This window comes from Vipera ursinii (assembly GCF_947247035.1).
Source record: "Vipera ursinii genome assembly, chromosome: 5".
Lineage (NCBI taxonomy): Eukaryota > Metazoa > Chordata > Lepidosauria > Squamata > Viperidae > Vipera > Vipera ursinii.
Genome location: NC_139518.1, coordinates 76,661,034 through 76,676,302, shown reverse-complemented (window position 1 = coordinate 76,676,302; position 15,269 = coordinate 76,661,034). Strand labels below are relative to the sequence as shown.

General features: G+C 38.5%; 1 protein-coding gene across 2 annotated transcripts in view; it reads right to left on the bottom strand.

The window, feature by feature from the left end:
• Positions 1-15,269, bottom strand: part of PRKG1 (protein kinase cGMP-dependent 1) — a gene marked incomplete at both ends in the record, with an annotated part of 850,316 nt that overhangs the window by 21,058 nt on the left and 813,989 nt on the right. For both annotated transcript variants that reach the window (XM_083364786.1, XM_083364785.1), the window contains one exon: positions 1,182-1,321. In XM_083364786.1, coding sequence (XP_083220912.1) covers positions 1,182-1,321 — 140 coding nt within the window. The remainder of the gene's footprint in view (positions 1-1,181; positions 1,322-15,269) is intronic.

The following is a 15,269-nucleotide window of genomic DNA, read 5'->3' as shown; positions in this document are numbered from 1 at the left end:
ACCTTGAGCCAGAGAGAATCGAACTGCTGGCAATTAGCAGAATTAGCCTGCAATATTGCATTCTAACCTATTTGACACCATGGCTCTATTTATGAATAATGAAGGAACTTAGGCATATATATATAGTCCAAGACCATACTAGAGATGATTTGTTTTGCTCCTTTCTTGCCTTGTCTGAAATACTCCCTAGCTTGATGAAGAATTCTGACATATGCAGATCTCACATTTTTGCAATATTTGGACTGCTTTTAATTGAAATGAGCTATTCTGTGAAGGGATTTTAGTATATTTTTCTTATTTACAATCTTTTTGCTAGAAAGCTGGATATTATGAATTAACTCTCAGGCAGAAACAACTTTTACTTGTATTTTTACTATTTTATACAAGTTTCATAAAATTATAATGAAGATGGCTCAAAGGAAGTTAGGGATCCAAGTGTCTAAAGAAGCAAAGGCAGAATTCAATGTTGTTCTAAGCCACCTTGTAACATTGTTCTAAGCCACCTTATAACATGGAGGTACAAATGTGTGCATATTTGTGTGTATCCACCTATACACAATGAGTTACTATGACCTGTGCTGCTACAGCTATTAGTTAAGAATGGGAAGGAGAGCAGAAATAACAATAGCAGTAGCACTTAGACTTATATACTGCTTTATAGAACTTCACAGCCCTCTCTAAGCGGTTTACACAGCATATTGCCTCCCAACAATCTAGGTCTTTATTTTACCGACCTTAGAAGGATGGAAGGTTGAGTCAACCTTGAGCTGGTGAGAATTGAACTGCTGGTAGTTGGCAGAATTAGGCTGCAATATTTCATTCTAACCACTAAACCACAACAGGTTTTAAAAATGTAGTTAACATGCCTTTCATAGTTTTTAATAAGCAAATGTCTATCTATAAAAATGCATTTGCTGTTTTATAAAGTAGAAACCCATGATTTTTTTGTGCACATTGCAACTTTACTCTTCATTTAAGTTACCAAATGGTATTTACAATGATAAATAACGTAGTATCATGTATCAGAATTCATGCACTCATCCGATATTTCAGGCATTTGAATGAATGTTTAGACCAGATAAGGTATTATATAGCAATTTGATACAAGAATGCAATGAAAAGCTGGGAAGAAATTTATGCACTCTGAAAGAAGGGAGTTTTAGTCAAGAACACAATCATACCTCACAATAAAATCTGAGTGAGCGCCTTGCATGATCTGTTTTTCTGAGCGTATATGTTCTTGCTGTCTCGTGTCTACTATGTGGCGTTTCTTTAGTATCTTCATTGCAAAGGTTTTTGATTCATCACTTTTCAACTGCACCTTGAGGAAACCAGACATTTGGATGGTCAGAATCAGTGGTTATAGTAGAGCTCACAAATGTTGAGCTTTGAGTACATAATTGCTAATCCTTACTTTCAAGTGCAAAGTTATACAATCAACAGGCTTAAAATTCTATATTCAGATTCAAGTTAATGGCCATGACAGCTTATACTTCTTTTGAGTAAAACACATGTGAAGAAATGTTATTGAGTGTTATTTTCACTCAGATTACTAATAAGCTGGGATGGAAACTATGTCGGAAGGGAACAGTCTGATTTTAGAGAAGTAGATTAATCATTTTTAGGAAGGGAATAATCTGATTTAAGAAGATTAATTTGAGGAGAAAGTCTATACAATTATTAGGAAAAATTGGCATGTTATTTTAAATGGTTATCTTTCTAATTTATGTATTTTAAAATGTGTTCTAGGTGGTTTGTTCTCCGAGTTTGTGGTTTAATTTCTGAACCACCATCAACATCTATCACCCAAGCTGCAAATATTTTCCACCATTTTTAATTTTAAAATGTTTATTTCTTTCTTCTTATTCAGTAATGCAAGGCAACATACATCTTTGCATTCAGGCCAGGCAGATGATATGATTGTGGATGGGGAGAAACTGACTTCAACTCAATCTTGGAAAGATGGAGAGGCTTTAGTTTTTTGCCCTCTCCCCCCTAGAGTCTGGTGATCTGTCATAACTGACGCTGGCCAGGGTTGCACCTCCCCAGATGAGCAATTTGGTAGTCTTGCTGGGCTCACAGCAAGAAGCAGGTGGCAGCAATAGTTAGGAAAGGCTTTGCACAGATTTGTCTAGTGCCCCCCAGTGTGCTTTTTCTGGACCCAGAGACCATGCTCACGGTAACTCATACTTTAGTCATTTCCCATTTGGATTACTGCAATGTGCTTGATGTGGTGCTTCCCTTGAAGACTACTTGAAAGCTACAACTGGTCCAGAATGCAGTGTGTGCGCGCGCAGTACTGCATGTTTGCAATGTTACATCTATGTTGTGCAAGCTACGCTGGCTTCCAGATTCCTTCCAGGTCCAATTTAAGGCGGTGGTTTCATAGCATGGGACGTGGTTATGTGCAGGACCATCTCTGCCTGAGAGATCTATCCATCCTACCATATTGGATAGGATGCTATGCTCCACATTCTTTCCCTGACATCTTGTGACATCTAATGTGACCTCAGAAGTGTGCCTTTTCTATAGCCCCTCCTACTTTAAGGAACACCTTACCCCTATAAATGAATTGGCAGGCTCTCGCTTTTTTAGCATTTCGGAAGGCTATCAAGATCTGGCCTTTTACTCAGGTACTGGGATAGAGTAAAACTACCTGGAGCTGGTTGTGGACATCATAAGGTGATGAGTAAGGGACTGGATTTTTGTTTCATTTAATAGTTTATGATTTTATAGTTACTGGTTTTGTTTTGAGTCACCAAGGGTTATGTTTAAGATGGGCAACTATTCATATAAATAAACAAATAAACAAAATACTAACAGAGATTGAAGCCATGTCATTTAATGTGTTTCCACAGCTTAGAGTAGTCTATAACATTCCTCGTTCCATTCCACCGCTTTAATCACTATACCACATTCCTCTCTTATTTGACTTCCTTTTTCTTTACTCATTGTCATTAGATGTCATTTACCTTCAATAATGACAACTGAGCAGGCCAACAAACCCTTTATCTTTCCATATATGTTTTACAATGACATCTCTTTTTTAACATTTATTTTAGCTTTATGTAAAAATAGCTCCTCCAAACATATCACATTATATATAATTTGGTCAAATATTTACACAAAACACTTAATCTTGACTTTATAAAATAATTTTCAATGGTCCTTTCATTATGCACTCCAATAACATTAAATTGTCTACAACTGCATCACCCATATTCCCATGTTCTCAGAAAATACTGTACAGTAGGCTGTTTCTCTTGTCTTCCCTCCACACCATATGAAGGAGATGTTGGAAATGAAAGGAAAAGAGGAACAGAGATGGGTTATCTCTGCAGTCAATTTACTGCAATATTTATTTATTTATTTATTTATTTATTTATTTATTTATTTATTTATTGAGATTTTTATACCGCCCTTCTCCCCAAGGGACTCAGGGCGGTTCACAGGGCATATATAAATAGCAGTACAAAAATTAAAAGAAAATTAAACCAATGCCCAATTAAAATACAACAATGATAAAATAATAAAAACCAATTAAAAAACCCATATACCCCTATCAGGCCAGACCAGCTAATTCAAATAAATGGGTCTTCAACCCGCGATGGAAGGATCGAAGGTCCGATGCCGTCCGGAGCTCAACCGGCAGTTGGTTCCATAATGCCGGAGCACCCACAGAGAAGGCCCTCCCCCTGGGGGCCACCAGTCGACATTCCCTGACCGGAGGCACCCTGAGGAGGCCCTCTCTGTGGGCACGCACAGGGCAGAGGGGAGTTGACGCCGGCAGCAGGTGGTCCTCGAGGTATCCCGGACCCATGCCATGTAAGGACTTAAAGATCATAACCAAGACCTTGAACCTTACCCGGAAGACAACTGGTAACCAATGTAGCTCGCGGAGCAAAGGTGTAACATGGGAGTACCGGGAAACTCCCAAGACAACTCTCGCGGCCTCATTCTGTACCAGTTGGAGCCTCCGAGTAGTCTTCAAGGGAAGCCCCATGTAGAGAGCATTACAATAGTCTAGGCGAGAGGTCAGATGCTTTCTTTCTAAGTGTCCTTGCAATGCTAATAATGAGATTTTAATTTGCCTTGAATGTAAACATGGAAAAGGTTGCATGTTCTATATTAAAGAAAGGAAGAAATCCTACTTCCTTCTAGCACTGGTGATGTTACCTAGTTTGGTAATGAAACATCTGCAAGAAAAAACACCAAGCTCAGGCAGCACTGGGGACCCTATCAATACATTTCATAATAAACAATGACTTTATTGATTTATATGAATATCCATCTTGCAAATCTAATTCAGGAAATCTAACAACACATTAAAAGCAATACAAAAGAACAAAATCATGAAAATTTATAGCATCTAAAAACAAATAAAGTTATAACTAGAAGCCAGCACGGGTTTGTTAAAAACATCATGCCAAACCAATCTTATTTCATTCTTTGACACGGTGACTAAATTAGTAGCCAAGAGAAATGTTGTGAACATAGTATCCTTAGACTTCAGTAAGGCTTTCGACAAAGTAGTTCACAACCTACTTTTTACTAAGCTAGAAAAATTTGGGCTAGACAGCATCAACATAAGATAGATTTGTAATTGGCTGACAAACCATACTCAACCACTAGTCCTTAATGGCACTACATCCAATGGAGAGAAGTAAGCAGTGGGGTACCACAAGATTCCATTTTAGGCCCAGTACTCTTCAATGAGGGAACAGAAGATGAGGGAACAGAAGGGGAACTCCTCAAATTTGCAGATGACAACAAACTGACAGGAGTAGCCAACACCCCAGAAGACAAACTCAGGATCCAAAAAGATCTTGAAAGATCTTGAAAGACTTGAACAATGGGCCCTATCCAACAACATGAAAGCAAGGTTTTACACCTAAGCAGGAAAAACCAAAGGTACAAGTACAGATTAGGCGAAAACCTGGCTCAGAAACAGTAACTGTGAGAGGAACCTTGGAGTCTTTGTGGACGATCACTTAAACGTGAGTTAGTAGTGTGTGGCAGCATCCAAAAAAAGGTAATACAATCCTTGGTTGTATAAACAGAGGCATAGAATCAAAATTACACGAAATATTTATAAATCCTTTATAAATCCTCATTAAGACCACACCTTTATAAATCCTCAGTAAGACCACACCTGGAATACTGCATCCAGTTTTGGTCAGCACACTACAAAAATGATGTTCAGACTTTGGAAAAAGTGCATTGAAGAGCAACTAAGATGATTAAAGGCCTGGTCACTAAAACATATGAAGAACAGTTTCAGGAATTGGGCAGGGCTAGTCTAGAGAAAAGAAGGACTAGGAATGACGTGATAGCGGCTTTCCAACATTTGAAGAGCTGCCACAAAAACAAATATTTTAATGTAAATTAAAGTACCTTTCAGCAAGAAGCTCTGATTCAAAAAAAAGGGAAATATAATTACAAATTTATTTCCAGAAACATTTTAATGGTGCATTTAAGCAGCATGAAACCTTTTCTAGCTTTCACTGGAGGAAACCCAAGGTCACAATTCACTGGTTCACATGCTTGACCAGAATTTGGCTTCGCCATGTCTTTCTGAGGTCAAAAAGAAATCATTTTGAAAGAGCTGAAAAATTGCCCAATGATTGGATGGACGAAAAATGCAGATGTGTGTGTGATAGAGCAAGGGCCAAAATGTCTGTACTGCATGTTGCCAGTTTCTGCTGTTATATTGAAAGGGAAATTATTCACTTGAATAGTGTGGAATGAGAATATTTATGCTGCAAAGTCATCCAGTCAAATGATATGCATTTGTATGCAGCCCAAGACAAAAAGCAGCTTCATTTAGCAACTCTGTTCTCTGATAGCTTGACATTGTCAGTCTTCCAGAGGAGGAAAACTCTCGTTCAATCTAATTTCCTTGCCGTTACTAAAAGAGATGCAATTTGATCACCTGTTGAAAGTTTTCTACCTAGATTCCTCTTTTGAATTCAATTGGCATTTTCTCCAGTAGAAGCCACCTGAGCACTTCAGACATTTGGTGTTTAAATCAAAGATGGGGCAGGTCAAATCAGCAATATCTCAAAACCGAGGAAGCCAACTAAGTTTCTGTGCAGATCACTAAGTTCTGCAAAGATTTAAAATAAGGCTTTAATTACAAAGCCAAAGAGGCATGTAATAAACTGATTGTCCTTAAAGGAGCGCGCTAAAAATCAGTGGGACACTAACCCAAATCTTATTAATTCAGTGGATCTACTGAACGGACAATTAAATCTAGCTTCAACTCAGTACACTTCATTTTATCCTGAACATTTGTATTTCTAGCATTCAAAATAAAATCAAGCTGGATTTCCAAACCTTGGCTATATGTATAACAAGGAAATAACTGTATAAAAATAGGTTTCCTGAGTTATTTAGAAATCTGATCATCATAATAACTATAATGTTCTACTTTAGCACCTATGACTGAATCATGAGTTCTAATACTACTCTTACATGCTGAATCTCACTAGAACTGTAGCCAAAATATCAAGTAGATTATTACACTAAGTAATAATAAAGGGACAAAAGGAACGCTCTGGGCTGTAATGCATATTTAAGAAAAAAAACCTGTAAAAGACCACTATTTCATCCCAAATGATCACAGGTTATGTTTAGTGTCTGGTACGGTAGTATGAGAATTGGAAAAACAATATGGATACAAGAGAAATGTTCCTGTTTCAACCAATAATTGCCTGGAAATCCAAGCAGAAGCACTCCTGTTAAAAAGGAATGACAGTCTGACATTTTGCTGTGAAGTGCCTACTTGTTTTTCTCAGATAGGAAATTCTTCTAAAAAAGCTCGATTGAATTGAAAGAGTTTGGACGTGAGGAAGAGCCACCCACCAAGTAAAGGAATGGTTTCAAATACTGGCTGGTATCCAGCACAGCCTGCCATGACTTTCCTGTGAGTGAAGCTGACATCTGGAGAAACATCTGTTGCTGGCAAGAATCCATATGACAACTGCTAGTATATCCTATGATGGGATGGGAAGCATCTCTGCACGACAGTAACTTGTATCAATATACCATTGGGTAATCCTTCTCTCAGTCATATACACACTTTAAATTAGAACAGAAATGATGAAATATTTATGGTTTAACTCCCTTTCACATACACATGGAAACACACACACACACACATATTCCTTCCTTCCTCCCTCCCTCCCTCCCTCTCTCCCTCCCTCTCTCCCTTCCTTCCTTCCTCCCTCCCTTCCTTATATTGTTGGCTTTTCTTTGAAAATTACTCTTTCTTTTCTTCTAAATGCATAATTTTGAGAGCAGCCTGTGCCATTTACTAATGCTAAATGTATTGGAAAGGAAATATGCAACCCTTTTTTGAACAGCAGTACAGCATAGAAGGATAAATGTAACACTTCAGCAGAAAAATATGAAGAAAACATTTTCCTTCCAGTTCAGCAAGGAAAATCTAAACAAGTTGCAAACTTAATTTTCATTTGAAAATAAAGAAATGAATGCCCCATTATGGAAAACAAGGCTGTTCCTCCTGTAAGAAACGGAACTAAGCTTCGTGAGGGTCTGAAAAAAGTAATAACTCCACTCACACTGAAATAAAACAACACACACCAGAACTGATATAATACTGAAACTCAAACCCATTGATCCTGTAGTATGAACAGGTATATAGTCATAAGAAGACCCCCTGGAACATCACTCAAATTTGTTAAGAGTCTCATCGAATGATTTCCCCCCCCCCCAGCTTTCTTTTCAGTGCGGTCTGTAGTTTAGCTGCTAGATCAGCACACAGTGTGTCTAGGTAGCAATTGTTTTCATATGATTCCTCACAAGGAAGGGAGATTTATTTAGAAGCTAACTTTCTCAAGGGTACAACCTGCAGCCCTAATTTAAGCACCAGCATTTCCACATGGACGTAAGTAAATAGCCTTTTCCTCAAATGTCGCACTTAAAATAAATCAGAGGCTGGGACAGGATTATTCTGGCAGCAACGGCAGTAGTTCAAGTCTCCAAGACTTGCTTCTCAATAAATAAATGCTGTCATGATTTTAAAAGTGAGCAAAAGATACAAAATGTAAGGAGTCAGAATATCCTACAAATATCCTACCATTAAGAAATACTCCATGAAATATTCCAGATGATCTGATTTTTTTTAAAAAAAAACTCTATACTTTGTAAAACATGTCTTTACTGTTGCAATGATACTTGTGCAAAAGGTAGATGGTGATCCTGATTTGTGTTTCTTTCACGTTATACTATACGTTCACTAACACCATCTACAGCGAAACCCAATTTTATGGACCATTCAAGGCTGCCTCATTATACCTCAACTTCCATTAGATCTGAATTGGTATCATGTGTACCAATACGTTCATTATGGCACAACAACTAACCACATTACATCCATTTCATTCCTACACCGATGATGTAAGTTGACAAATGACATCAACTTATAAGAATCATCCAAATTGTAATTGCAACAGACCTAGCTATTATTTGAATGGGAAATCCAGAGGCAAATTTTGCCCATCTTATCCAAGATTCACTAAAGGGGGAGCAATTAAACCAAAGATTGCCTATAGTAGGTTCCTTTTTCACATGCCTTCAGTGTATAGATTGCATTTACAACAAGTATATATGACTAGCTTGTAAATGGCTATAAAGGGTAGATCATTTTATCTCTGATCATGTACATCTAATACCTTGTGGATTTGTACTCTTTGAAGAACATGTGGGCTATTTTGCCATTATCCTACTACAATTACTTATTAACAGATAGCAGAGTTGGAAGGGAACTTGGAACTCCATGATCAAGTAGGAGACCCTATACCATTTCAGAGAAATGCTTGTCCAACCTCTTCTTAAAAACCTCCAGCTTATGCTATTTTACATACACAAGTATAATCCGGTCAGGAAGGATGGAAATGCTTTGGATCCCAATGGCTAAGGAATGCCATTGGGCAGGGACTGTCAAAGACAGGCCTTTCCTACTATAGCACCCATTTTATGGAACATTCTTCCACTTTAGATAAGGATGGAACGCAACCCTGCTTGCTTTTTATACGTCTTTAAGGACTTGTGCTTGACCTGGGGCCCTGAGTATGTGCATGGACCTATTTTTTGATTATATTATCGATACAGTTATATGGTTTATTCTTCTATGTAATCTACATTTTTTCTGATTGTAATTTTTTTTATTTTCTTTTTAATTTTGTTCCCTGCCTAGAGTCATTTGTTGAGATGGACAGCCATACACAAATGAAACACATAAATAAGCTGCACATTTTTCAAAAACAACCTTACATCTTGCTTTGAATAACTCTTCATTATTTCTGCAAAATGTGGACTGAATAACAAAGAGTCACAAGAGAACAGCATTAAATGTAACCTTGATTCTCTGTCTCCCCTTGCTGATATCTGGAGCACCAGGGTGAAATATATAATAAAGTTAATATTTCACCTTTTTTGGTAGTTGGTATTGGTTAAAATAAATTAGCTAACACATACAGAAACATAAGAAAAGCTGCATGCATTTATTTTCAGATCTGCTTTACTTCATCTAATATCATTATTTCCAAAATGTTGCACGGATATTTAATTAAAGCAAAACCATAGATACCTTTTTCACATGGGCCACAACATGCATTCCTACTGTCAGGACCCACCCCAATCCACGTCTTAGGAAAACAAAAACTCTTGGAGTCCGTTCTAGTCCAAAAGGAATTTTTACTAGGACATGTTTGGTTGTGGAAATACAAGACAGGACCTGGTATTGTTTTACAGATTGAAACTTTATAAAGAGTTCCCGGTTCAACCCCTCTTCCCTCAACCCCATTTGGTCAGCCCCCCATCATTTACTTCGTGTCATCCCTTTCATGGAAAAAAGGGAACTTCGGATCTTTACAGTTATTGCCTTCTTCCTTTGCAGATTCAAATGGTGACACAGGGCAGATGCCTTCTTCCATAACCCTCCCCTTTGTTCCCCCAGTTCAAAAGGTTTCCCTTGGTCTTTGAAATAACCTAAGGCAGGCTGAATCCACATCCGCTCCTCCTTACTCGGGAGATTGCAGAATCCAGGGGGGTGGGGAGATAATGTTTTAAACATACATTTATGAATGTGATATAAATGGATTCTGACACCTACTCTCTACTACCCTATTCTCAAGGTGACCAAGTGAGATTAATCTCATGAAATCTGGTCTTTAGAAAATATAAGTCATGACCACATCCACTGTGTACATTCTGTAAGCTGACATTGTAACTGATCTTCACAGGCTAGATTTACTAGGCAAGATCAGAAGCACAGAAGCACAAAGGAAGAACAAAACAATAGCATCGCACATATATTCTCCAGGAAAGGGGAGTGGAAGAAATGCTACCTTTGCTACAGGAAATGATATGTCACTATTGTGATCGACAACCTATTTCACTCATCGTTTCATCATTTAAAGGGAGAAGGATGATGGAGTGTCAAGGAAGCATCAGAGAGGAGAAGCTATGTCTTTCTGCATGCCGTCTGGTGTTGCAGAATTAGGAAGGTGGTATGCTATATGGTGCATTATCATCTTCATCAACAATAATTTGCATATACAGAGGCAGTTGAAAGAAACACACCCTCCATGGTAGAATTATAAATTATAAATTATAAATTATTAAGTGACAGTTAATCCAACAAAAACAATATCCCAACATCATATTTAACCTAGACAGCCTATCAGGATTGTTATCTTGCTCCACATCCATGTTTCGCATGATGCCAGTCCATCATAACACCTGGGGGAGGGAGCTGTGGGGAAGGAACTATAGGGAGGAAGGAATAGGGAGGAAAGGGAATAGGGAGAAAAAAGAACAAACTGAAACTATGTGTGCCACGCTGCCTGCCAGAGAGTCTGGTTGCTCCAAGGTCAATGGATAAAATGCATTGCCCTCAAAAACAGTCCACAAAGAAAGGATCAGTTACCAAAACAATCTGTTTGAACCTAACTGGACAGTATAATCAGGGGGAATATGGGGAATTGGCAAGAATAGTCAGTCAGCTTCAACACATGAAAATCCTTGTTCTGGCTTTGCTACACTGTAACCACTTGGCTTTAGTAAAGTGTACTTTCGCTAACGGTGGAGTCAAAGAGTTTTCTAACTGTCCAAGTTGGGATGGCTGACATGGCCCCAGTCAGCCCTTTAAGTACTCTGCAGGTGATGTAGAAGCAAATATAGAGCCTTGGGGGAGCAGTGGGCTAATGCCTCCTTAAGTAACACCAGCTGCCTGCAATTAGTGCAGGTTCGCGTCCCACCAGGCTCAAGGTTGACTCAGCCTTCCATCCTTCCCAGGTAGGTAAAATGAGGACCCAGATTGTTGGGGGCAATTAAGCTGACTTTGTAATAATGCCGCTTGGGGGGTGTATGAAAGCCCTAATAAGCAGGCATATACATAGAATGAAGGCTACTGCTAAGCTTGTAAGCCGCCCTGAGTCTTCGGAGAACGGTGGGATATAAATGGAATTAAAATAAAAAAAAAATATGATTTTACCAGAAAGCTATTCCAAAACAAAAGTGCCGATACCAAGGATCTGCACTTTGCCATTCCCTACCTCATCTCTTCTCAATTCATAGATTGAGAACAGCCCAAAACATGTCCAACATAACCATGTTGGTTGGTCAGGGCAATCGTAAATAGATAATGTGGTTCTACAAGTATCCAAATGCTAGTTATGGTTGGCTGTTGTTTTTTACTTTTTGGTATATGGGACATGGTCTAACTTTGAGTTGCATCTGGAAGTTTATTGAAAGTCAACCTGGTGCTTGCAGTAACTTGGGCCAGTTAGCAATAATAACCCTGTATTTTATACCAACAGCAGTATCTAAGTGGTCTTTAAAGATAGACCCATGTCAAGCACATTGCAGAAATCTAGAAGAGTTGTGATGTCAACTGCATACTATCACAAAACCTTCATCCTCTGTTATCAGCTTTCCTTTCAGTTATATGAGGGCAGACTCTAGCTCTCCCTTCATTCCATGAAAATTACCACCACTATCTTTTCTTTATCCATTTCCTCATACCATGCACCACAGACACAATTCTTTTTTCATTTTCACATTTTTTTTAAAACCTGGCAATTAATTTATTTACGAGCATTATTATCTATGCTTTTGAGACAGTGCTGATTCCTGGCATCTGCAGTTTTCTTGGCAAGATTTTCTGAACTGGCTTGTCACTGCCTTCTTTTTAGGGCTAAGAGAGCATGACTAACCCAAGATCATCCAGCTGGCTTTATACCTAAGAAAGAACTCAGTTGCCCAGTTTCTAGCCCAGTGCTTTAACCACTACAACAAACTGGCTCACAATTTTCGTATTGCTGTAAATTGTATTTATTTATTTATTTTATTGAATTTGTATACCGCCCTATTCCCGTAGGACTCAGGGCGGTTTACAGGGCAGTTAAAACCATGAAATACAAAATTTAAAATAAATTAAAACAATTAAATTAAATTCAAGCCCCAAGAGTAAATCTAAAACCCAGTTAAATTAACAACCCCACAGTCTGGACCAAACAGATCAAAGAGCCAAGTTTTCAGGTCCCGGCAAAATGAGCGAATTTCGGGGGCAGTCCTAAGTTCCGTGGGTAGTTGGTTCCATAGGGCAAGCGCACCCACAGAGAACGCCCTTCCCCTGGGAATAACCCGCCGGCATTCATTAACCGGCGGTACCCTGAGAAGGCCCTCCCTGTGGGGGCGCACAGGACGATGGGAAGATGATGCCGGCAGCAGGTGTTCCCTTAGATAGTCCGGACCCAAGCCATTTAGGGCTTTATAGGTCATTACCAGCACCTTGAATCTCACCCGGAGGGCAACTGGAAGCCAATGTAGCTCACAGAGAAGAGGTGTTACACGGGAGTATCGGGAAGCTCCCATCAAAACTCGCGCGGCTGAATTCTGCACCAGTTGAAGCCTTCGGGTGGTCCTCAAGGGCAGCCCCATGTAGAGGGCATTGCAGTAGTCTAACCGGGAGGTCACGAGCGCATGAGTGACTGTACGTAGAGCATCTCGGTCCAGATAGGGGCGCAACTGGTGCACCAGGCGAATCTGGGCAAAAGCCCCGCTGGTCACGGCTCCTTTATGATCTTCAAAACTGAGCCGTGAATCCAGGAGGACACCCAAGTTGCGAGCCCTATCAATGGGTGGTAACACCTCACCCCCTATAGTTAACGATGGAGAAGGCTGGTCAGCCCGAGATGCCGGTATGAACAGCCACTCAGTCTTGTCAGGATTGAGACGATGGGTTCAAATCTTTACCTAGCATTTAGCATGTTAATTTTATGTAATAGTCTAGCTTTTCAGAAACTGAAGACTGAATGATCATATTCACCTTAAATGGTACAAGTTTAGACTGTTGCTTGGCACTGGTCTTCTGAGTCTTTGTTTTAAGATGCCATTTTTATAGAAAATTCTAAGAAGATTCTAACCAAAATGAGGCTCTAACTTATTAGCGACACTTGTTCAGGTGCTTTCCCAGATGTAGTGGAGTTGAACAGTAAATTGACTGTAGTTTTGTCACGTGATGTACCATTTACTTAGCTTAAGCTTAAACTTATCTTCTTCAATAAAGAGCCAAATCTATTAATGATGCAACTTTCTCTTACCATTTCTCCTGAAATATGGGAAACTGCAGGTAAACCTTCCATGGATAGGTCATTGCACAAATGAAACCCTAAGCTTTTTATATTGCAATTCCTGCAAAAAAGCAGTGTTTTTTTTCCAAATGGTTGAGACCATCGACATGATTTTTTTTTGACACAAACACACCTGCAAGAATGTTTTTGTTTAGGAATATTTATTACAAGGAATTACGATGTGAGATTTGTAATAATCTGGAAGACGTGTCAAGTGTTTTACTGTATATAGCCCAAAAGGTTGTGAGGCAGAATTGGCTACCAGCTATGAAAGCAAAGAACATTTTCAATCTGTCAAATGTAAGAAAAATGTCTTGACCAAATACTTGCTTCCACAAAAGAGGGGAAATGTTTTTTGTTGGTTTCTAAAATATCTAAGTCAAGATGACAGGGCTTAGTGTAATTTTGTTCTAAAATCAATTTTGCACGGGGCTTAAGTAGTTTTTATGTACCGTATACATAAAATCGATACTGCTACTAAAATTTGAAGAGAACATTCTCTCACATCTGTCTTGGAATTTCTGTTTTATTTACTTAATATATGCATGGCTCATTCAGCTTCACAGAAAATGCTAATTTGCTGGAATCTCTCCATGCAGTTACTCATTTACTAATGCTCATTCTGCTGAAGACTGGATATTTTTCTTATAAGACAAGAATAACTGAAATCCTGTTATAATGTATTTCTAAGCTAATAATATAGATTTTCATTTTCCTTTTCCTGGATGGTTCCGCAGCAATTTAAAAAAAACATAAGTGATTATCTTTATAATGTTCTGGAGATCCTGGAGCAAGAAATTCTCCAACACCTCTCAATTATTAATCCATTATTAATAACGTTTTCCCTTTAATCAAGATAATGAAAGGTAATGTGTTAATACCACCACTGCACCCAAGAAACATGTTATCTGAGGCAATCTTACATTGCTAGGAAGATCAGAAGGAGACAAGAGGTGGTTAGTCTATGATAGATGAGGCAACCTACTCTATCAAGCATAACTGCCACCTTACTCCAATTTAAAATTTGCTTGAGTTTATTTATGCCCTTTCCTGCTTCTACAGGAAAAATTGCATCAGTGATTTAGTCTTACCCATCACATTGTATGGAATACAAAGGTGCTTAAAACAGATTAGTTTCTCCAGATAAAGCAAAATAAAGAAGGAAGTGGGTAATTATTTTACAAGGTTTTATTTAGGGAGAAGATCATGGCCCTTAAGTCAAATAATGCAATGATTACTCAAGATCTTTTAGAACTCTGTCACTCATCAATCTTGCCCTTGAATATTAGATGACGTATAGAAATGGCACTGACATAATTAGCAATTATTTATCTGCTTCCTGAAGGGTATGAAAATTAATGACCCAAGCAAATGAACTCTATACTTTAGCACAGTTCATGAGCTTTTAGCCCTGTGGTAAGGGGTAACTCATTTTTAAAATAAATTATTCATTCTGAAAGGATACAGAGCATTGAAGAGGGATCAAAGTCTACATTAAAATAAGGATGAAGTATTGGCTAGCATGGATTTATCAGTCCACAGCATTTAGCAAAAGTAAATATTGCTATTATTTTCTCTGCTTACACAGTAAAGCTCCCTAAAACATTA